This window comes from Anser cygnoides, chromosome 31 (assembly GCF_040182565.1).
Source record: "Anser cygnoides isolate HZ-2024a breed goose chromosome 31, Taihu_goose_T2T_genome, whole genome shotgun sequence".
NCBI lineage: Eukaryota > Metazoa > Chordata > Aves > Anseriformes > Anatidae > Anser > Anser cygnoides.
The window spans coordinates 459970-483592 of record NC_089903.1 but is presented as its reverse complement, the minus strand read 5'-3'; the positions used below and the strand labels follow the sequence as shown (position 1 = coordinate 483592).

The 23623-nt window shown below is 68.0% G+C and overlaps 1 protein-coding gene and 1 long non-coding RNA gene across 2 annotated transcripts; both read left to right on the top strand.

Moving 5' to 3' along the window:
• The first annotated feature begins 400 nt into the window (after positions 1-400).
• Positions 401-22813, top strand: MINK1 (misshapen like kinase 1). The gene is given in 31 exon segments (XM_066985126.1): positions 401-458; positions 2511-2576; positions 2693-2749; positions 2860-2953; positions 2956-2984; positions 3071-3181; positions 3272-3362; positions 3460-3590; positions 3702-3756; positions 3873-3948; positions 5213-5403; positions 5825-5894; positions 6724-6919; positions 8146-8217; positions 9402-9488; positions 9577-9783; positions 14320-14447; positions 15755-15834; positions 15926-16011; positions 16109-16139; positions 16142-16216; positions 16920-16983; positions 16985-17070; positions 17925-18068; positions 18162-18296; positions 18387-18487; positions 18974-19123; positions 20325-20337; positions 20340-20483; positions 20558-20697; positions 22645-22813. Coding segments are annotated over 29 exon segments (2886 nt in total). The 5' UTR covers positions 401-458; positions 2511-2576; positions 2693-2734; the 3' UTR covers positions 22729-22813.
• LOC136787875 (uncharacterized) lies at positions 12273-14169 on the top strand. Its single transcript, XR_010826955.1, has 4 exons — positions 12273-12359; positions 13347-13420; positions 13506-13597; positions 14112-14169. It is a non-coding gene; the product is annotated as an uncharacterized lncRNA (long non-coding RNA).
• Positions 22814-23623: the final 810 nt, after the last annotated feature.

Below are 23623 nucleotides of genomic sequence, written 5' to 3'. Positions count from 1 at the left end.
TCGCCCCAAGCCCCGCCCACTCGCCCCAAGCCACGCCCACTCGCCGCAAAGCCACGCCCCTATAGGCGGAGCTCCAGCCAGTCAGCGCCCTGGGCCACGCCCACCCGCCTCGAGCCACGCCCACGTGTCGTCAAGCCACGCCCCCACGCCTTAAGCCACGCCTCCACGTCTTAAGCCACGCCCCCCGCCCTGAGCTGAGCCCCGAGCCCCGCCCACTCGCCTCAAAGCCACGCCCACACCTACCCCTCCTTAGCCCCGCCCCCCCCCCCGCCGCGCCTGCGCAGTGCGCTGGGGGCGGGGCCGGCGCTGCCCATCCGAGCCGCAGCCGCGGCCGCCCCGGTGCCGCTCCCGGTGCCCCCCCCCCCCGGTGGGGTCCCGGTGCCCCCCCCCCCCCCCCAGCATGGCGGAGCCCGGCCCCCCCCCGCGGCCTGGATGACATCGACCTGGGCGCCCTGAGGGTGAGCGGGGGGGGGCACCGGGGCCGGGGGGCACCGGGACCACCGGGGGGGGCACCGGGAACCGGGGGGGGGCACCGGGACCACCGGGGGGGGCACCGGGAATTGGGGGGGGGGCACCGGGGTGGGGCGGGACTGGGATATCCCAGTACAGCCCAGTATGGCTCCCAGTATCTCCCAGTGCCCCCCAGTGGCCCCCGGTATGGCCACTGGGATCTCCCAGTACGGCCCAGTATGGCTCCCAGTATCTCCCAGTGCCCCCCAGTATGGCTCCCGGTGTCTCCCAGTATCCCCCCAGTACGGCCCTGGGATCTCCCAGTATATGCCAGTGCCCCCCGGTACGGCCCAGTATGGCCCCCAGTATCCCCCCGGGACAGCCCTGGGATCTCCCAGTATGGCCTCTGGTATCTCCCAGTACCTCCTAGTATGGCCCCCAGTACCTCCCAGTGGCCCCCGGTACGGCCCCGGGATCTCCCAGTAAGGCCCAGTATGGCTCCCAGTATCTCCCAGTGCCCCCCAGTACAGCCCCCTGTATCTCTCAGTACCCCCAGCATGGCCCTGGTATCTCCCAGTATGGTCCCCAGTATCTCCCAGTATATCCCAGTGCCCCCCGGTACAGCCCCGGTACCTCCCAGTACCCACCGGTACGGCCCGGTACAGCCCCGGTACCTCCCAGTACCCACCGGTACGGCCCAGTATGGCTCCTGGTATCTCCCAGTAACCCCTGGTACAGCCCCAGTATCTCCCAGTATCCCCCAGTAAGGCCCAGTACTGCCCCCTGTATCTCCCAGTGCCCCCTGGTACAGCCCTGGTATCTCCCAGTGCCCCCCAGTACGGCTCCCAGTATCTCCCAGTACCCTCCAGCATGGCCATGGTAACCCCCAGTGCCTCCCAGTATGGCCTCCGGGATCTCCCAGTACCCCCAGTATGGCCCCCAATGTCTCCCAGTGCCCCCCAGTACCCCCCAGTACAGCCCCCAGTAACTCCCAGTGCTCCTTCGCCCCATTTTGGGTGCAAAAAGCCCAAATTTGGGTGCAGGAGGCCCGGTTTTGGGTGCAGAAGGCCCCGTTTTGGGTCCAGAAAGCCCAAATTTGGGTCCAGAAAGCCCAAATTTGGGTACAGGAGGCCCAGTTTGGGTCCAAAAAGCCCTAATTTGGGTACAAAAAGCCGGGTTTTGGGTGCAGGAGCCCCAGTTTGGGTCCAGAAAGCCCTAATTTGGGTTCAGAAGGCCTAAATTTGGGTGCAGGAGGCCCCATTTTGGGTTCAGAAAGCCCCAATTTGGGTCCAGGCGGCCCCATTTTGGGTGCAAAAAGCCCAGTTTCGGATGCAGGAGCCCCATTTTGGGTGCAGAAAACCCAGTTTTGGGTCCAGGAGGCCCCGTTTTGGGTGCAGAAAGCCTAGTTTTGGGTCCAGGTGGCCCCGTTTTGGGTGCAGAAAGCCCAGTTTTGGGTGCAAGAGCCCAGTTTTGGGTGCAGAAAGCCCAATTTTTGGTACAGGAGGCCCTGTTTTGGGTGCAGGAAGTCCAAATTTGGGTGCAGGAGGCCCTGTTTTGGGTTCAGAAAGCCCCAATTTGGGTCCAGGCGGCCCCATTTTGGGTGCAAAAGCCCAGTTTCGGATGCAGGAGCCCATTTTGGGTGCAGAAAACCCAGTTTTGGGTCCAGGAGGCCCCGTTTTGGGTTCAGAAAGCCCAATTTTGGGTCCAGACGGCCCCATTTCGGGTGCAAAAGCCGAGTCTGGGGTGCAGGAGGCCCCGTTTTGGGTGCGGAAAACCCCGTTTTGGGTGCAGGAGCCTCGTTTTGGGTGCAGAAAGCTCCGTTTTTGGGTCCGGAAGGCCCCGTTTTGGGTCCAGAAAGCCCAATTTTGGGGCCGCCTGTCCCGGGGGCCGTGCTCCGGTTCCGCCGCGGCTCCCGGGGGCGTCGGGACGGGACGCGGTGACCCCAAAACGGGGCTATTTATACACCGGGGGGGGGGGGGCGGGGGCAGCTCTGGCTGGGGGGGGGCTGCATTTAACCCCCTTGACCCCCCCATCCCCAAAATTCCCCCCCCCCTCCCCAGGACCCCGCGGGCATCTTCGAACTGGTGGAGGTGGTCGGCAATGGGACGTACGGGCAGGTCTACAAGGTGAGGGGGCACGAAACTTTTTTTGGGGGGGGGGTCCCGGCGGGGGTGGGGGCACCATGCTCAACCCCCCCCATCCCAAATTCCCCCCCCCATCCCAAATTTCCCCCCCCCCCCAGGGCCGCCACGTGAAGACGGGGCAGCTGGCTGCCATCAAGGTGATGGACGTGACCGAGGTGAGACTCGGGGGGGGGCGGAAAATTTGGGTCTGGGGGGGTCATCGAAAACTGGGGGGGGTCCCGGCAAGGCGGGGGTGACCCCGGTGGGGTGTGTGTCCCCCCCCCAGGACGAAGAAGAGGAGATCAAGCAGGAGATCAACATGCTGAAGAAGTTCTCCCACCACCGCAACATCGCCACCTACTACGGCGCCTTCGTCAAGAAGAGCCCCCCGGCAGCGACGACCAGCTCTGGGTGAGCCCCTATTTTTTTTTTGGGGGGGGGGGCACGAGGTTTAGGACCCCCCACGAGGATCCTAAGCCTTTAATCCCCCCTATAAGCTGGTGATGGAGTTTTGCGGCGCCGGCTCCGTCACCGACCTGGTGAAGAACACCAAAGGCAACGCCTTGAAGGAAGACTGCATCGCCTACGTCTGCCGGGAAATCCTCCGGGTGAGACCCCCCCCGGGGCCGAAACGTGTCCCCCCCATCCCAAATCCTCCTTTAGGACCCCCCATTTTATTTTTTACCCCCCAACAATAGGGTTTGGCCCACCTGCACGCCCACCGCGTGATCCACCGCGACATCAAGGGGCAGAACGTGCTGCTGACGGAGAACGCCGACGTCAAGCTAGGTACGCGCGGCGCCCCCCCGTTAAAAAAAAATAAATGACCCCCCACCCTCCGTAGCGCTCCCAGTTCTCCCAGTGCTCCCAGTGACCCCTCCCGTAGTGGATTTCGGGGTGAGCGCCCAGCTGGACCGCACGGTGGGGCGGCGCAACACCTTCATCGGCACCCCGTACTGGATGGCCCCCGAGGTGATCGCCTGCGACGAGAACCCCGAGGCCACCTACGATTACCGGGTACGAGTGTTGGGGGGGGCCGTTAGGGTCCCCCCCCGCCCCCAAATTTGCCCCCCCGCCCTAAAATTTGCCCCCCAACCCCCTCTTTTAATACTGCCCCCCCCCAAACAGAGCGACATCTGGTCTCTGGGCATCACCGCCATCGAGATGGCCGAGGGGGCGCCCCGTAAGTATTAGGGGGGGGGAATAATTAAATGGGGGGGGTTATAAGGGCGGCCCCCACCCCCTTAAGGTGTTGGGGACCCCCCCACGTTAAGGGGTTTTGTGTCCCCCCCCCGGCAGCGCTGTGCGATATGCACCCCATGCGGGCGCTGTTCCTCATCCCCGCAACCCCCCCGAGGCTCAAGTCGAAGAAGTGGTAAGGGGGGGGGGGCATTTTTGGGGGGGGGCGATATTTGGGGTCGGGGGGGGGACATGTGGGGTCTGGGGGCGATATTTGGGGTGGGGGGGCGATATTTGGGGTCTGGGGGCAAGATTTGGGGGCTGGAGGGGCGTAGTGTGGGGTTTTGGGGGCAGTATGTGGGGGTCTGGGGGGGGACATTTGGGGGGGGCGATATGTGGGGTGGGGGGGCAAGATTTGGGGTCTGGGGGGGACATTTGGGGTCGGGGGGCGATATTTGGGGTGGGGGGTGATATTGGGGGTCTGGGGGCAAGATTTGGGGGCTGGAGGGGCGTAGTGTGGTGTTTTGGGGGCAGTATGTGGGGTCTGGGGGGGGAACATGGGGTGGGGGGGACATTTGGGGTGGGGGGCAAGATTTGGGGTCTGGGGGGGCACATTTGGGGTGGGGGGTGATATTTGGGGTCTGGGGGCAAGATTTGGGGGCTGGAGGGGCGTAATGTGGGGTTTTGGGGGCAGTATGTGGGGTCTGGGGGGGGAACATGGGGTGGGGGGGGACATTTGGGGTGGGGGGGCAAGATTTGGGGTCTGGGGGGGACATGTGGGGTCTGGGGGGGCGATATTTGGGGTGGGGGGGTGATATTTGGGGTCTGGGGGCAATATTTGGGGTCTGGGGGGGGCAATATGTGGGGTTTTGGGGGCAGTATGTGGGGTCTGGGGGGGACATTTGGGGTGCGGGGGCGATATGTGGGGTGGGGGGGACATTTGGGGTCTGGGGGGGGGCAACGAGTGGGGTTTGGGGGCATAATGTGGGTTTTAGGGGGCAATGTGGGGCCTGGGGGGGGCAAATTACGGAGGGGGGGCAACGAGTGGGGTCTGGGGGGGCAAATTGGAGGGGGGGCAATATTTGGGGTCTGGGGGGCAACATTTGGGGTGTGGGGGGGGGCAACATATGGGGTCGGGGGGGGCAACGAGTGGGGTTTTGGGGCGTAATGTGGGGTTTTGGGGGCAGTGTGGGGTCTGGGGGGGCAAATTATGGAGGGGGGCAACGAGTGGGGTCTGGGGGGGGCAAATTATGGAGGGGGGCAATATTTGGGGTCTGGGGGGCAACATTTGGGGTCTGGGGGGCAACATATGGGGTCTGAGGGGGCAACATATAGGGTTTGGGGGCCACATATAGGGCTTGGGGGCCCCAAGGCACCGTGGAGCCCCCTAGGGTTTGCAGTAGGATCCGTGGGGGGGGGTCCCATCGTGCCCCCCCCCGAAAAATTGTGCCCCCCCCCAGGTCCCGTCCCTTCGTGGAGTTCGTGGAGCGCTGCCTGACCAAGGCGTCCGCCCAGCGCCCCGGCACCGAGCAGCTCCTGCGGGCGCCCTTCATCCGCGAGCAGCCCCCCGAGCGCCAGGCCCGCGTCCAGCTCCGCGACCACATCGACCGATCCCGGCGGCGGCGGGGGAGAGAGGTTTGGGGGGGGGGGGGTCGGGGGGGGGGGGGGGGGGGGGGGGCACCGGGGGGGGTCACCTGGGGGGTGCCGAGCCCGGTGCCCAAAGTTGGTGCAGCTCCGCGACCGCATCCACTGCGCACGGTGATGGCCAAGAAGGGGTTAATTTTTTTGGGGGGGTCCCCTGGGGGGGTTAAATTTTAGGGGGGTCCCCATGGGGGGGTAATTTTTTTGGGGGGGGGGTCCCCGGGGGGTTAATTTTTTGGGGGGGGTCACCGGGGGTGCTGAGCCCGGTCCCCAAGCGCGGGCGCAGCTCCACGACCGCCTCGACTGCTCACGGTGATGGCCAAGAAGGGGTTAATTTTATGGGGGGGTCCCTGGGGGGGGGGGTTAAATTTTAGGGGGTCCCCATGGGGGGGTTAATTTTTGGGGGGGGGGTCACCTGATCCCCCCCCCAGATGAGACGGAGTACGAGTACAGCGGCAGCGAGGAGGAGGACGGCGGCTGCGGGGAGGAGGGGGAGCACAGGTGGGCGGGGCTGGGGGCGGGGCTAGGGGGAAGGGGGCGGGGCTAGTGGGAAGGGGCGGGGCTACATGGAGGGGGCGGGGCTAAGGGGAAAGGGGGCGGGGCTAAGGGAAAAGGGGCGGGGCCTGGGTTGGGTCTTTTGGGGCGGGGCTGGGGAAGGGGTGGGGTCAAAGGGGAGTGGGCGGGGTCGAGAGGAATGGGCGTGGCTTTGTCTTGGGGGCGTGGCCTAGGGCGAAGTGGTTCAGTAGGTGGGGTCATGGGGAAGGGGCGGGGCCTGGAGGGGTTTGGGGGCGGGGCTAGGGGAAAGGGGCGTGGCCTGGAGGGGTTTGGGGGCGGGCTAGGGGAAAGGGGCGGGGCCTGGAGGGGTTTGGGGGCGGGGCTAGGGGAAAGGGGCGGGGCCTAGAGGGGTTTGGGGGCGGGGCTAGGGGAAAGGGGCGGGGCCTGGAGGGGCTTGGGGGCGGGGCTAGGGGAAAGGGGCGTGGCCTGGAAGGGGACATGGGGGTGGGGCTAAGGGCAGGGGGCAGTGCCGGGGGGCGGAGCTTGTGCCTGGGGGCGGGGCTTGTGCTTTGGGGCTGGGTCTGAGCACGTGGAGGCGGGGCCTAAGCGTGTGGGGGCGGGGGCTTGTGTCTTGTGGGCGGGGCCTTGTGGCTTGTGGGCGGGGCCTGTGACTTGTGGGCGGGGCTTGTGTCTTTGGGGGCGGGGCTTGGGACCTGGAGGGCGGGGCTCGTGCCTTGGGGGCGGGGCTTTCGCTTGGGGGCGTGGCCAAGGCGAGGGGGCGTGGCCCCCCGCGAAGCCCCGCCCCCCCCGGACCTCGGCCCCGCCCCTTTTCCAGCTCCCTGCTGGCCGTGCCGGGCGAGTCGACGCTGCGCCGGGAGTTCCTGCGGCTGCAGCAGGAGGACAAGGCCCGCCCCCCGGAGGTGGCCCCGCCCCCGGCCCCGCCCCCCGGCCCCGCCCAGGTCCAGCAGCTCCTCCTCCAGCGCCAGCGGCGCCTCCAGCAGCAGCGCGACGAGCGCCGGCGCCTCGAGGAGGTGGGGGCCCCGACCCCCCCCCCCCCAGGGGTCCCCGACCCCCCTGGGGTCCCTGACCCCCGTGGGGTCCCCGACCCCATCCCCAATGTCCCCAACCCCCCCCCCACGGGGTCCCCACCCACCCCAGGGGGTCCCCAACGACCCCCCCGGGGACCCCGACCCTGTCCCCAACCCCCCCCAGTGTCCCCAGCCCCCCTCGGGGTCCTTGACCCCGTCCCCAATGTCCCCAACCCCCCCCAGGGTCCTCAACGCCCCCCCAGGGACCCCGACCCTGTCCCCAACCCCTCCCCCGGGTCCCTGAGACCCCCCCAAGGTCCCCAACCCCCCCGGGGTCCCCGATCCCATCCCCAATGTCCCCAACCCCCCCCCCCCAAGGGTCCCTGACCCCCCGGGGTCCCCAACGCCCCCCCTGGGGACCCCGACTCTGTCCCCAACCCCCCCAATGTCCCCGACCCCATCCCCAGTGTCCCCAACCCCCCCAGGGTCCCCAACGCCCCCCCCGGGGACCCCGACCCTGTCCCCAACCCCCCCGGGTCCCTGAGACCCCCCCAAGGTCCCCAACCCCCCCCCCGGGGTCCCTGAACCCCCCGGTGTCCCCAACGCCCCCCCCCCCGGGGTCCCTAACCCCACCTGGGGGTCCCCAACCCCCCCTGGGGTCCCCAACCCCTCCCTGGGTCCCCAACCCTGTCCCCAACCCCCCCCGAGGTCCCTGAGCGCCCCCGGGGTCCCCAACGCCCCCCCCGGGGACCCTGACCCCCACCAATGTCCCCAACCCCCCCTGGGGTCCCCGACCCCATCCCCAATGTCCCCATCCCTCCCCCCCGGGGTCCCCAACACCCCCTGGGGTCCCTGAGCCCCCCGGTGTCCCCAACGCCCCCCCCCGGGGTCCCTAACCCCACCTGGGGGTCCCCAACCCCCCCTGGGGTCCCCAACCCCTCCCTGGGTCCCCAACCCTGTCCCCAACCCCCCCCGGGGTCCCCCGACCCCATCCCCAATGTCCCCAACCCCCCCAGCGTCCCCAATCCCCCCCCCCGGGGTCCCGAACCCCCCGGGTCCCCGACCCTGTCCCCAACCCCCCCCCGAATGTCCCCAACCCCCCCCAGTTTGTCCCCGACCCCCCCAATTTGTCCCCAGTGTCCCCAGTGACCCCATCCCCATGTCCCCAGTGTCCCCAATATGTCCCCAACCCCCCCAACTTGTCCCCCCCCGCTTTGTCCCCCCCGCAGCAGCAGCGCCGCCAGCAGGACCTGCAGGCCCTGCGGCGCCACGAGGAGCGGCGGCAGGCCGAGCGCGACCAGGTGGGGACGGCTGGTGGCCACGGTGGCCCCTGGTGGCCCCTGGTGGCCATGGTGGCCGCTGGTGGCTCCTGGTGGCCATCGTGGCCCCTCGTGGCCCCTCGTGGCCTGGTGGCCATGGTGGCTCCTGGTGGCCCCTGGTGGCCACGGTGGCTCCTGGTGGCCGTGGTGGCAACTCATGGCCCCTCGTGGCCCCTGGTGGCCGTGGTGGCCCGTGGTGGCCCCTGGTGGCCCCTGGTGGCCATGGTGGCCGCTGGTGGCTCCTGGTGGCCATGGTGGCCACGGTGGCCCCTGGTAGCCCGTGGTGGCGGCTGGTGGCTCCTGGTGGCCCCTGGTGGCACCTGGTGGCCCCTCATGGCCCTGGTGGCCATGGTGGCCCGTGGTGGCCCCTGGTGGCCCCTCGTGGCCTTGGTGGCCCCTCGTGCCCTGGTGGCCATGGTGGCCCCTGGTGGCACCTGGTAGCCCCTGGTGGCACCTGGTGGCCCATGGTGGCCCCCGGTGGCACCTGGTGGCCCCTGGTGGCCATGGTGGCTCCTGGTGGCCGTGGTGGCAACTCGTGGACCCTCGTGGCCCCTGGTGGCACTTGGTGGCCCCTCACGTCCCCTTGTTGCCTCTGGTGGCCCCTGGTGGCTGTGGTGGCACCTGGTGGCCCCTGGTGGCCATGGTGGTTCCTGTTGGCCCCTGGTGGCTATGGTGGCACTTGGTGGCCCCTGGTGGCCCCTGGTGGCCATGGTGGCACCTGGTGGCACCTCGTGGCCCCTGGTGGCCATGGTGGCTGTGGTGGTACCTGGTGGCCCCTGGTGGCCCCTGGTGGCCCCTGGTGGCCCCTGGTGGCCATGGTGGCTGTGGCCTGGTGGCCATGGTGGCACCTGGTGGCCCCTGGTGGACCCTGGTGGCCATGGTGGCCCCTGGTGGCCCCTGGTGGCCCCTGGTGGCACCTGGTGGCCCATGGTGGCTCCTCGTGGACCCTGGTGGCACATGGTGGCCCGTGGTGGCCCCTGGTGGCCCCTGGTGGCCCCTGATGGCCCCTGGTGGCCATGGTGGCCTCTCATGGTCCCTTGTGGCCCCTGGTGGCTATGGTGGCTTCTGGTGGCACCTGGTGGCCATGGTGGCTCCTGGTGGCCCCCGCTGTCCCCCGCTGTCCCCCCTCTGTCCCCTGATGCCCCCCCTTTATGTGTCCCCCCCAGGACCTCCTCCGCCACAAGCTGCAGGAGGAGCAGCGCCAGCTCCAGCTCCTCCAGCACCAACTGCTGCACGAGCAGGCGCTGCTCCTGGTACGTCCCCCCCCCCCCGGGGAGCGCGGGGGGGGGGTCCCCATTTTCGGGACCCCCCCCCCCGACCCTTTTGTTGTGCCCCCCCCAGGACTACAAGCGCAAGCAGCAGGGAGGAGCAGCGGCAGGCGCAGCGGCTGCAGCGGCAGCTCCAGCAGGAGCACGCCTTCCTCAAGGCCCTGCAGCAGCAGCAGCAGGCGCCCCCCCTCAGGCCCCCCCCCCAAACCCACCAAAACCCCCCCGGACGCCGGACACCCCCCGGGGAAGGGCCCCCCCGAAGGCCCCCTGGGCCCGAGAGGTAAGATCAAACCCCAATTGGTTTTTTTTTTTGGGGGGGGGGGGCACAAAGGAGCCCCCCCCCCCTGCCAAGGGGTCTGGGGTCAGAGAGATGAATCCCCCCCCCCAAATAACCCCCCCCAAATAACCCCCCCCAAATAACCCCCCCAAATAACCCCCTGAGGTGTCTGGGGTCAGGGACCTGAATCCCCCCCCCCAAATAACCCCCCCAAAATAAACCCCCCGAAATACTCCCCCAAATAACCCCCCCCCAAATAACCCCCCCCCAAACAACCCCCCCCCAAATAACCCCCCCCAAACACCCCCCCCAAATAACCCCCCCAAACAACCCCCCCCAAATAATCCCCCCCCCCCCAAATAACCCCCCCCAAATACCCCCCCCAAAATAAACCCCCCCAAATACCCCCCAAATAACCCCCCCAAATACCCCCAAACAACCCCCCCCAAATAACCCCCCCAAATAACCCCCCAAACAACCCCCCCAAATAACCCCCAAACAACCCCCCCAAATAACCCCCCAAATAACCCCCCAAATAACCCCCCCCAAATAACCCCCCAAATAACCCCCCCCCCAAATAAACCCCCCCAAATAACCCCCCCCAAATAACCCCCCAAATAACCCCCCCAAATAACCCCCCAAATAACCCCCCCAAATAACCCCCCCAAATAACCCCCCCAAATAACCCCCCAAATAACCCCCCAAATAAACCCCCCAAATAACCCCCCAAATAACCCCCCCAAAACACCCCCCAAACACCCCCCAAAACAACCCCCCCCAAATAACCCTCCCCAAATAACCCCCCAAATAACCCCCAAACACCCCCCCCCCAAATAACCCCCCCCAAAATAAACCCCCCCAAATAACCCCCCCAAATAACCCCCCCCCAAAATAAACCCCCCCAAAATAACCCCCCCCAAATACCCCCCCAAATACCCCCCCAAATAACCCCCCCCAAACAACCCCCCAAATAACCCCCCCAAAATTCCCCCCCAAAATGCCCCCCAAAATGCCCCCCCAAAATGCCCCCCCAAACCCCCCCCAACCCCCCCCAAATCCCCCCTCCCCCAACCCCCCATCACCCCCCCCCTTTTAACCCCCCCCCTTTTTTTTCTCCCCCCCCCCACCAGGCCGACGACCGCCCCCGCCCCCCGCCCCCACCTCCCCGGGGGGGGCCCCCGGCGGACGCCGCCCCCCCCCGGCCGCCGCCCCCCGCGGCCGCCCGGACCCCCCCCCATGCAGCGCCCCGTGGAGCCCCAGGAGGGGCCGCACAAGGTGGGTGCCCCCCCCCCAAAAATTCTTGGGGGGGGGTCACAGATGGGGGGGGTCAGTGGGTGCCCCCAAAAGAAATTCCTTGGGGGGGGTCACAGATTGGGGGGGTCAGGTGGGTTCCCCCCCCAAAAAAATTCCTTTGGGGGGGGTCAGGTGAGTGCTCCCCCCAAAAAAAATTCCTTGGGGGGGGAGTCACAGATTGGGGGGGGTCACGGGGGGGGTCAGGTGGGTGCCCCCCCCCAAAAAATTCCTTGGGGGGGGGGTCCTGGGGGGGGGGGGGTCAGGTGGTTCCCCCCCAAAAAAATTCCTTTGGGGGGTCAGGTGGTGCTCCCCCCAAAAAAATTCCTTGGGGGGGGGTCTGGGGGGGTCAGTGGGTGCCCCCCAAAAAAAACTCCTTGGGGGGGGGTCACAGATTGGGGGGGGGGTCAGGTGGGTGCCCCCCCAAAAAATTCCTTGGGGGGGGTCACAGATTGGGGGGGGGTCAGGTGGGTGCCCCCCCCCCAAAAAAATTCCTGGGGGGTCACAGATTGGGGGGGGGGGTCAGGTGGGTGCCCCCCCCCCCAAAAAAAATTCCTGGGGGGGGGGTCACAGATTATGGGGGGGGAACAGATGGGGGGGGTCAGGTGGGTGCCCCCCCCAAAAAATTCCTTTGGGGGGGGTCAGGTGGGTGCCCCCCCCCAAAAAAAATACCTTGGGGGGGGGTCACAGATTGGAGGGGGGGGGGGTCACAGATTGGGGGGGGTCACAGATTGGGGGGGGGGGGTCACAGATTGGGGGGGGTCAGGTGGGTGCCCCCCCCAAAAAAAAATTCCTGGGGGGGGGGGGTCACAGATTGGAGGGGGGGGGGTCACAGATTGGGGGGGTCACAGATTGGGGGGGGTCACAGATTGGGGGGGGGTCAGGTGGGTGCCCCCCAAAAAAAAATTCCTGGGGGGGGGTCAGGTGGGTGCCCCCCCCAAAAAAAATTCCTTGGGGGGGGGGGGGTCACAGATTGGGGGGGGGGGCTCAGGAGGGTGCCCCCCCAAATATTTTTGTGCCCCCCAGAGCCACGTGGCGCACCGGGTGCCCCTGAAGGTGCCGCGCTCGCAGTCGCTGCAGGACCAAGCGGGACGGGGGGGGGGCCCCCCCCCCGCAGGACCCCCCCCCGCGGGACCCCCCCGCAGGACCCCCCCCCCCCCGCCGGCCACCCCCAGGTGCCCCCCCTCCCCCCCCCGGCCGGTGGCGAGGCAGAATTCAGACCCCACCTCCGACAGCCCCCCCACGGACACCCCCTGGCTGAGGAGGGGCCCCCCGACGCGCCTCCGAAGGTGGGTGCCCCCCCGGGACCCCCCCCCCACTCTGGGACCCCCCGGGACCCTCCCGGACCCCCCGGACCCCCCGGGACCCCCCCACTCTGGGACCCCCCCCCCACACCCCCCAGAACCCCCCCAACTCTGGGACCCCCCCCAGGACCCCCCCCACCCCCCAGGACCTTCCCACCCCCCCCCGGGACCCCCCCCCCACTCTGGGACCCCCTGGGGGGGGGCGATGGCGACCCCCCCGGCTCATTTTTGCCCCCCCCCCCCCCCCCAGGCTCATTTATTGCCCCACCCAGTCCATTTTTTGCCCCCCCCCAGCCCATTTCCCCCCCCCAGGCCCATTTTTTGCCCCCCCCGGCTCTATTTTTGCCCCCCCAGCTCATTTCATGCCCCCCCCAGCTTTATTTTTTGCCCCCCAGCCCATTTTTTGCCCCCCCGACTCATTTTTGCCCCCCCCCCCGGCTCATTTATTGCCCCACCCAGTCCATTTTTTGCCCCCCCCAGCCCATTTCCCCCCCCCAGGCCCATTTTTTGCCCCCCCGGCTCTATTTTTGCCCCCTCAGCTCATTTTGTGCCCCCCGCCTTATTTTTTGCCCCCCCAGCCCATTTTTCCCCCCCCAGGCTCATTTTTTGCCCCCCAGCCTCATTTTTCACCCCCCTGCCCATTTCCCCCCCAGACACAAAGGCCCTTTTATTTCCCCCCCCCACAAGTTCATTTTTTGCCCCCCAGCCTCATTTTTTGCCCCCCAGGCCCAGTTTTTGCCCCCCACCCTCAGTTTTTGCCCCCCGCCTCATTTTTGCCCCCCCAGCCCATTTTCCACCTACCCAACCTCATTTTCTGCCCCCCAGGCCCGTTTTTGCCCCCTCCCAGGCCCATTTTTTGCCCCCAGGCCCATTTTTCACCCCCCGGCCTCATTTTTCGCCCCCCCCCGGCCAATTTTTCGCCCCCCAGCCTCATTTTTTGCCCCCCCCCCCCCCATTTTGCCCCCCCCCCAGGTCCCCCAGCGCACCGCCTCCATCGCCAGCGCCCTCAACGTGGTCGCCCGGCCCGCGCACGCCGTGCGAGCCAGGTAATATTTGGGGGGGGAATATTTTGGGGGGGGGGGGGCACACATCAGAGCCCCCCCCCCCGGCATTTCCCCCCCCCCCCCCCAGCAACCCCGACCTGCGGCGCAGCGACCCCGCCTGGGAGGGGGGGGCACCGAGGGCGCCCCAGGCCGGGTCCCTGGAGCGGAATCGCCTTGGAGGTGAGGGGGGGGGGGCAAGATTTTGGGGGGGGGGGCAATTTTTGGGGGGGGGGGGGGTCACAGGGACATGGGGGGGGCATGGGGGGGTACATGGGGGACATGGGGGGAATATGGGGGGGTGGAGGAGAAGTAATTTTGGGGGGAGGGGGCACCGGGGGGGGCACAGGGATGGGGGGGACACAGGGATGCGGGGGGGGGACATGGGGGGGTGGGGGGACATGGGGGGGGTGGGGACATGGGAGGGGGGTTGAGGGGACACGGGGGGGGGATAGAGGAGATTTTTGGGGATGGGGGGGCACCGGGGGGGGCACCGGGGGGGGCACAGGGATGTGGGAGGGGACATGGGGACGTGAGGGGGGGGACATGGGGGGACATGGGGGGGGTGGGGGCATGATGGGGGGTGAGGGGACACGGGGGGGGGGTGTGGGGGGGATAGAGGAGAATTTAGGGATGGGGGGGTCTGGGGGGGGGCCCTGGGCATTGTCCCCCCCCCCCTTGTTGTCCCCCCCCCCAGGCACAGCGCGCCGCGACGCCCCCCCCCCTCCTGCCCACGGGACCCCGGCGGCCTGCGGTGAGCTTGGGCGTGGGGGGGGCACCGAAAAAAGGGGGTGGGGGGGCACGGAAAACAGGTGTGGGGGGGGGGGATTTTTTGGGGGGGGGGGGGGGGGCGATGTCGGCTAATATTTAATTGGGGGGGGGGGGGGGGCGGGGGGGGCCCCCAGGAGCCTGCTGCTGGGGAGGGAGCGCCCGAGGAGGCGCCGCGGCCGCTGACCAAGGCCATGGAGTACTCGTCGTCCAGCGAGGAGGACGACGGGGACAGCAGCGAGGACGAGGGGGGACGCCGAGGGCGGCAGGTGGGGACACCCTGGGGACACCCCGGGGACGCTCGGGAAACCCTGGGGACGCCTTGGGGACATCTTGGGGGTACCCCTGGGACACCCTGGGGACGCTTTGGGGATGCTTTGGGGACGCTCTGGGGACACGCGGGGACACCTTGGGGACACCTGGGGGGGACATCGTGGGGACGCCTTGGGGACATCTTGGGGTACCCCTGGGACACCCTGGGGACACTCTGGGGACACCTGGGGACACTCGGGAAACCCTGGGGACACCTTGGGGACATCCTGGGGATACCCCTGGGACACTCCGGGGACACAAGGGGACGCTTTGGGGATGCTTTGGGGACATCCTGGGGACACCATGGGGACACCCCGGGGGTGGACATTGTGGGGACACCTTGGGGACCCCCCAGGATACCCCTGGGACACCCCGGGGACACTCGGGAAACCCTGGGGACACCTTGGGGACATCTTGGGGACACCCCTGGGACACCCTGGGGTCACCCTGGGGACACCCTGGGGACACGCGGGGACACCTGGGGACACTTTGGGGATGCTTTTGGGACACCTTGGGGACCCCCTGGGATACCCTGGGGACACCCTGGGGACACCTTGGGGACATCTTGAGGATATCCCTGGGACACCCTGGGGACACGCGGGGACACCTTGGGGACCCCCTGGGATACCCTGGGGACACCCTGGGGACACGCGGGGGCAGTTTGGGGACACCCTGGGGACACCCTGGGGACACCCTGGGGACACCTTGGGGATGCTTTGGGGACAATTTGGGGACATCTTGGGGACACCCTGGGAACACTTTGGGGACAACCTGGGGACACCTTGGGGACACTCTGGGGATATCCTGGGGACACCTTGGGGACACCCTGGGGACACCCTGGAGATGCTTTGGTGACACCCTGGGGACACCGAGGGGACCCCCTGGGGACACTTTGGGGACACCTTGGGGACACCCTGGGGACGCTCTGGGGATATCCTGGGGACACCTTGGGGATATCCTAGAGACACCCACGAGACCCCTTGGGGACACCCCTGGGACACCTTGGGGACACCCCTGGGACACCTTGGGGATGTTTGGGGACACCTTGGGGACGCTTTGGGGACACTTTGGGGACACCCCACAGACCCCCCACCCTCCCCACCCTGGACACTCTGGGGACACCCGGGGGATACCCAGGGGACACCTTGGGGACACCCTGGGGACACCTTGGGGATATCCTAGAGACACCCAGGGGACACCTTGGGGACACCCAGGGGACCCCTCGGGGACACATTTCCCCCCCCCTTGTACCCCCCCCAGGCCCGGTGACGGCGACACCGCCAGCGTCGGCACCGTGGTGCTGCACGAGGAGGCGCCGGCGGGGGGCGCCCACCGGAGAGGTACGGGGACAGCGGGGGGGGGGGGGACACGGGGACATCACCCCCCCATCCCCGGCCACCCCCATGTCCCTTGTCCCCCCCCCCCCCCCAGGAGCCGCAAGTGTCCCCCCCGGTGACACCAACGGCTACGGCAACCTCCCCGACGTGGTGCAGCCCGGCCACGACCCCCCGGCTCCGGTGGGGACCCCCCCGGTGACGTGAGTTGGGGACAAGGTGGGGGGGGGGGGACACGTCCCCAAGGCGGGGGGTCACCGGTGACGCCGCGTGTCCCCAGTACCAGGCGCGGGGGCTGGTGAAGGCGCCCCCCGCGCGGCCTTCTCCGTCTTCGTGGACCTGGGGCTCTACCAGGGCGGTGGCAGCGGGGACGGCGTCCCCATCGCCGGTGAGCGGCCGCTGTCACCCTTGGGTGGCCCCGGCCCCTTTGGGTGGCCCTGGCCCCATTGGGTGGCCCCGGCCACCTTTTGGGTGGCCCCGTGTCCGTTGGGTGGCCCATGGGTGGCCCTGGTCCCCTTTGGGTGGCCTTGTCCCCGTTGGGCGTCCCATGGGTGGCCCATGTCCCTTGGGTGGCCCTGGCCCCTTTGGGTGGCCCCTGTCCCATGGGTGTCCCATCTCCCTTGGGTGGCCCTGTCCCTGTTGGGTGGCCCTTGGGTGGCCCATGTATCCTTCGGGTGGCCCTGTCCCCACTGGGTGTTCCTGTCCCCTTTGGGTGACCCCCTTGGGTGGCCCCGTCTCCCTTGGGTGGCCCCGTGTCCCTTGGGTGGCCCATGGGTGTCCCTAACCCCGTTGGGTGTCCCATGTCCCTTGGGTGTCCCTGTCCCCTTTGGGTGGCCCTGGCCCCATTGGGTGGCCCGTGTCCCATGGGTGTCCCGTCTCCCTTGGGTGTCCCCTTTGGGTGTCCCGTCTCCCTCGGGTGTCCCTTGGGTGTCCCTGACCCCTTTGGGTGTCCCCTTTGGGTGTCCCGTCTCCCTTGGGTGTCCCTTGGGTGTCCCATCTCCCTTGGGCATCCCCTCTGGGCGTCCCACGTCCCTCGGGTGTCCCATGGGTGACCCCGTCTCCCTTGGGTGCCCCCCCCCCCCCCAAAACAGCCCTTGCCGGGGACGCCGCCCGGCGCCGGGGGGGCCGCCAGGCCACGGTGGTCAACGTCAACCCCCTCGGCGCGGGGGCCCAGCGACGCCCCCGAGATCCGCAAGTACAAGAAGCGCTTCAGCTCCGAGATCCTCTGCGCCGCCCTCTGGGGTGCGCGTCCCCCCCCCCCCGCGTCCCAAACGTCCCCCCCGCGTCCCTTGGGTGGCCCCCGCGTCCCTTGGGTGGCCCTGTCCCCTTTGGGTGGCCTCTTTGGGTGGCCCTGGCCCCATTGGGTGGCCCCTGTCCCATGGGTGTCCCATCTCCCTTGGGTGTCCTTGTCCCTTTTGAGTGTCCCCTTTGGGCGGCCCTGTCCCCTTTTGGGTGTCCCTGTCCCCACTGGGTGTCCCTGTCCCCTTTGGGTGGCCCCCTTGGGTGTCCCGTCTCCCTTGGGTGGCCCATGTGTGGCCCCGGTCCCCTTTGGGTGGCCCTGGCCCCATTGGGTGGCCCCTGTCCCATGGGTGTCCCATCTCCCTTGGGTGTTCCTGTCCCTGTTGGGTGTCCTCTTTGGGCGGCCCTGTCCCCTTTTGGGTGGCCCTGTCCCCGTTGGGTGTCCCATGGGTGGCCCATGTCCCTTGGGTGTCCCCGTCCCCGTTGGGTGTCCCATGGGTGGCCCATGTCCCTTGGGTCTCCCTGTCCCCTTTGGGTGTCCCATCTCCCTTGGGTGGCCCATGTCCCTTGGGTGTCCCCGTTGGGTGTCCCATGGGTGGCCCATGTCCCTTGGGTGTCCCTGTCCCCTTTGGGTGTCCCGTCTCCCTTGGGTGGCCCATGTCCCTTGGGTCTCCCCGTCCCCTTTGGGTGTCCCATGGGTGGCTCCGTGTCCCTTGGGCGGCCCACGGGTGGCCCCATCCCCATTGGGTGGCCCGTGTCCCCTTTCGGGTGGCCCCGTCCCCCGCGTCCCAAACGTCCCCCCCTTGTCCCCGATGTCCCCGATGTCCCCAACGTGTCCCCCCCCCCCCAAAAAAAAGGCGTCAACCTCCTGGTGGGGACGGAGACGGGGCTGCTGCTCCTCGACCGCTCGGGGCAGGGCAAGGTGTACGGGCTGATCGCGCGGCGCCGCTTCCAGCAGATGGACGTGCTCGAGGGGCTCAACCTCCTCACCACCATTTCGGGTGAGCCCCCCCCCACTTTACAACCCCCACCCACGTCCTGCGACCCCCCCCCCCCACCCAATTAATGGGTGCCGGGTGGGGGGGGGGGCGCAGGGAAGAGGAACAAGCTGCGCGTCTACTACCTCTCGTGGCTCCGCAACAAGATCCTGCGCAACGACCCCGAGGTGGAGAAGAAGCAAGGCTGGACCACGGTGGGCGAGATGGAAGGCTGCGTCCACTACCGCGTCGGTAAGAGGGGGGGGGGTCACGGGGGGGGTCAGTAGCCCCCCCTTGCTTCATTTTGACCCCCCCCCCGTTTTTATTCCCCCCCCTAAAAAGTGAAGTACGAGCGCATCAAGTTCCTGGTGATCGCCTTGCGCTGCTCGGTCGAGGTCTACGCGTGGGCGCCCAAACCCTACCACAAGTTCATGGCCTTCAAGGTTCGGGGGGGGCACTTGGAGTTTTTGGGGGGGGGGTCCCCATCCCTGGGACCTCCCCACTTCGTTACGGTGCCCCCCCATCCCCTGGGACCCCCACTTGGTTACGGTGCCCCCCCCCAAGTCCTTCGGGGACCTGCCCCATCGCCCGCGTGGGCGCCCAAACCCTACCGCAAGTTCATGGCCTTCAAGTTTCGGGGGGGGGCATTTGGAGTCGTTGTGGGGGGGTGTCCCTGTCCCCTGGGACCCCCCACTTCGTTACGGTGCCCCCCCATCCCCTGGGACCCCCACTTCATTACGGTGCCCCCCCCCCCCCACAGTCCTTTGGGGACCTTCCCCATCTCCCGCGTGGGCGCCCAAACCCTACCGCAAGTTCATGGCCTTCGAGGTTCTTGGGGGGGGGGGGGGGGGGGCATTTGGAGTCATTGGGGGGGGGGTGTCCCCGTCCCCTGGGACCCCCACTTGGTTACGGTGCCCCCCCCCCCAAAGTCCTTCGGGGACCTGCCCCACCGCCCGCTGCTGGTGGAGCTGACGGTGGAGGAGGGGCAGCGGCTGAAGGTGATCTACGGCTCCGGCGCCGGCTTCCACGCCATCGACGTCGACTCCGGCAACACCTACGACGTCTACGTCCCCGTCCACGTGAGCCTTTTTTTTTTTTTTTTGGGGGGGGGGCACGGGGGGGCACGGACACCGTGGTGAAGTGGGGGGGGGGCACTACGGACCCATTGGGGGGGGGGGGGGGGGGGAAGCCCGCCGGGTGCCCCCCTACGGCGCCCACGGGGCCATGTTGGCGCGGCGCGGCGGGGGCGCCGTTGGCCCGCGTCTGTGCCCCCCCCCGCCGATTTTTGGGTGCCCCCCCCCCCAGTTTTTGTGTCCCCCCCCCCAGTTTTTGTGTCTCCCCCCCAATTTTTGTGTCTCCTCCCCCAATTTTTGTGTCTCCCCCCCAATTTTTGTGTCTCCCCCCCAATTTTTGTGTCTCCCCCAGTTTTTGCGTGCACCCCCTCAATTTTTGTGTGTCCCCCCCCCAATTTCTGTGTCTCTCCCCCCCAATTTTTGTGTGTCCCCCCCCAATTTTTGTGTATTCCCCCCCAATTTTTGTGTCCCCCCCCCAATTTTTGGGTCTCCCCCCGATTTTTGCGTGCACCCCCCCCCCAATTTTTGTGTGCCCCCCTCAATTTTTGTGCCTCCCCCCCAATTTCTGTGTCCCCCCCCATTTTTTTGTGTATTCCCCCCCCCCAATTTTTGTACGTCTCCCCCCTAATTTTTCTGCGTCCCCCTCAATTTTTGTGTCTCCCCCCCCCAATTTTTGTGTGCCCCCTGATTTTTGTGTACCCCCCCACAATTTTTGTGTATCCCCCTTCAATTTTTCTGTCCCCCCCCCAATTTTTGTGTGTCTCCCCCTCAATTTTTGTGTTCCCCCTTCCCCCAATTTTTGCCCCCCCCCAATTTGTGTGTCCCCTCAATTTTTCTGCCCCTCCCCAATTTTTGTGCCCCCCCCCATTTTTGTGTCTCCCCCCCTCAATTTTTTTTACGTCTCCCCCATCTTTGTGCGCGCCCCACTCCCCTCAATTTTTGTGCCTCCCCCCAATTTTTGGGTGTCCCCCCCCATTTTTGAGTGTGTGCCCCCCCATTTTTGTGTATTCCCCCCCAATTTTTGTGTCTCCCCCCCCAATTTTTGTGTCTCCCCCCCAATTTTTGTACGTCTCCCCCCATCTTTGTGCGCGCCCCACTCCCCTCAATCTTTCTGCGTCTCCCCCTCAATTTTTCTGCGTCTCCCCCCAATTTTCGGGTGCCCCCCCTCCAATTTTTGGGTGTGCCCCCCCCCCCCGCCCCCCGGCAGATCCAGAGCCAGGTGACCCCCACGCCATCATCTTCCTCCCCGAGACGGCCGGGCTGGAGATGCTGCTGTGCTACGAGGACGAGGGCGTCTACGTCAACACCTACGGGCGCATCACCAAGGACGTGGTGCTGCAGTGGGGCGAGACCCCCACCTCCGTGGGTCCGTGACGGCTTGGGGGGGGGGGTCGGTGGGTGCCCCCCGCCACCCGCTGACCTCCTGTGTCCCCCCCGCAGCCTACATCTGCTCCAAGCAGCTCATGGGCTGGGGGGAGAAGGCCATCGAGATCCGCTCGGTGGAGACCGGGCACCTGGACGGGGTCTTCATGCACAAGCGGGCGCAGCGCCTCAAGTTCCTCTGCGAGCGCAACGACAAGGTGTGGGGGGGGGCACAACCCTGGGGGGGGGGGGGGCTTAAGGGGTGCTGGGACCCCCCAACCCGACCCCCGTGACCCCCCCCCCACCCCCCAATGACCCCTGAGTCCTCCCTTGTGACGTCTGACCCCCACCCTGTGAGCCTTGAGCCTCCTTCATGACCCCCCGTCCAGCCTCCCTCATGACCCCCCCGTGACCCCCCAATTCATGACCCCTGACCCCCCCATGACCCCCCCATTGTCACCACATCGTGACCCTGACCCCCCCCGTGACCCCCCTTAACCCCTGAACGCCCCCTTTGTAACCCCCCCGCGACCCTGACTCGTGACCCTGACCCCCCCGTGACCCCCCCATGACCCCGACCCCCACCCTATGATCCTTGAGCCTCCCTCATGACCCCATCCTTGGGACCCCCCCCCCCATGACCCCCCCCCATCAGCCTCCCTCATGACCCCCCGTGACCCCAATTCATGACCCCTGACCCCCCATGACCCCCCCATTGTCACCGCCTCATGACCCCTGACTCCCCTTTGTGACCCCCCTTAACCCTTGAACCCCCCTTTGTAACCCCCCATGACCCCTGACCCTGACTCGTGACCCTGACCCCCCTTGTGACCCCCCATGACCCCTGACCCCCCCTTGTGACTTCTGACCACCCGATGATCCTTGAGTCTCCCTCATGACCCCATCCTTGGGACCCCCCATGACCCCCCCCCCCATTCATGACCCCTGCACCTCCCCCCATAACCCCCCCCCCCCCGTCACCCCCATGACCCCTGGCTCCCCTTGTGACACCCCCCCCACAACCCCTGAACCCCTCCCTGTAAACCCCCCTCCCCTTGTGACCCCTGACCCGCTCCTCCTTGTGACCCGCCCCATTGTGAGCCCCCCGTGACCCCTGACCCTCCCCATGATCCCTGATCCCCCCCTTGTGACCCCCTGACCCCTTGTGACCCTCCCCTATAACCCCTGACCACCCCCTTGTGACCCCTGACCCCCTGTGACCCCCCATGACCCCTGCCCCTTAACCCTGACCTATGACCCCTGCCCCCTTGTGACCCCTGCCCCCGTGACCCCCCGCCCCTGTGACCCCTGACCCATGACCCCTTGTGACCCTGCCCCCCGTGACCCCTGCCCCTTAAACCTGACCTGTGCCCCCATGACCCCTGACCCACGACCCCTGCCCCCCTTGTGACCCCCCCGCCCCTGTGACCCCTGACACTGACCCATGACCCCTTGTGACCCTGCCCCCCGTGACCCCTGCCCCCCATGACCCCCTTGTGACCCCCCTGCCCCCCTGTGACCCCTGCCCCCCCGTGACCCATGAACCATGACCCCTGCCCCCCTTGTGACCCCCTGCCCCCCTGTGACCCCTGCCCCTTAACCCTGACCCCTGCCCCCCCTTGTGACCCGCCCCTGCCCCCCTGTGACCCCTGCCCCTTAAACCTGACCCATGACCCCTGCCCCCCATGACCCCTGCCCCCTGCCCCCTTGTGACCCCCCACCCCCCATGACCCCTGACTCATGACCCCTGACCCCCTTGTGACCCCCCCGCCCCCCTGTGACCCCTGCCCCTTAACCCTGACCCATGACCCCTGCCCCCCTTGTGACCCCCCCGCCCCCCCGTGACCCCTTCCCCTTGACCCCTGCCCCGTGACCCCTGCCCCCCATGACCCCTGCTCCCTGTGACCCCTGCCCCCTTGTGACCCCCCCGCCCCTGTGACCCCTGACCCTTTGTGACCCTGCCGCCGTGACCCCTGCCCGCCATGACCCCTGCCCCCCATGACCCCTGCTCCCTGTGACCCCTGCCCCCTTGTGACCCCCCCGCCCCCCTGTGACCCCTGACCCATGACCCCTGCCCCCGTGACCCCTGCCCCTTGACCCCTGCCCCCTTGTGACCCCCTGCCCCCGACTCGCGACCTTTAACCCCCCCGTGCCCCCCCCCCCAGGTGTTCTTCGCCTCGGTGCGGGCGGGCGGCAGCAGCCAGGTTTATTTCATGACGCTCAACCGCAGCGGCGCCATCAGCTGGTGACGTCACCCCCGCCCCGGCCAATCGGGGGCCGCCGTCGCCGGGCTGGCCCCGCCCACCCCCACCCCCCCTTCCCCACCTCGTGGGGGGGGGCGGGGCTCCTGCCGTTGCCGGGGCGACAGCAGCTGATGGACAGGCGGGAGCCCCGCCCCTAAAGCCAGGCTGGGGGGGGGGGCGAATAGGACCCTCCCCTGCCTCCCCCCCCCCGCTGTGGGGCTGTGCCCCACCTCTGCTGCCCCACACCCCGCTGTGGGGCGCCCCCCCCGCTATGGGGCAGATGACCCCCCCCCCCCCAGCGCTATGGGGCAGCCCCCCCATAGTTCAGCCCCCCATAGGGCAGCCCCCCCCCACGCTATGGGGCAGACCCCGATGCTATGGGGCAGCCCCCCCCCCCATAGTTCAGCCCCCCCCATAGGGCAGCCCCCCACGCTATGGGGCAGCCCCCCCATGCTAGGGCAGCCCCCCAAAGGGCAGACCCCCCCGCTATGGGGCAGCCCCCCCCCATAGGGCAGCCCCCCCCACGCTATGGGGCAGACCCCGATGCTATGGGGCAGACCCCCCCCCCCCCCGTGGGTCTTGTCCCTTGCGCTATGGGGCAGCCCCCCCATGGCACTATGGGGCAGCCCCCCCCCCCATAGGGCAGCCCCCCCCCATAGGGCATCCCTCCCCCCACTATGGGGCAGCCCCCCCCCCATAGGGCAGCCCCCCCATAGGGCAGACCCCCCCGCTATGGGGCAGCCCCCCCACATAGGGCAGCCCCCCCCCTGCCCCCCCCCCCTTGCTGCCGGCACCGGGCCCGTCTCTGTATATTTTGCTTTAATTATTTTGTAACGAGGAGGGGTCAGTAACGAAGCACTTTACGCCCCCCCCGACCCCCCCCCCGAAGCCGTGGGGCGCA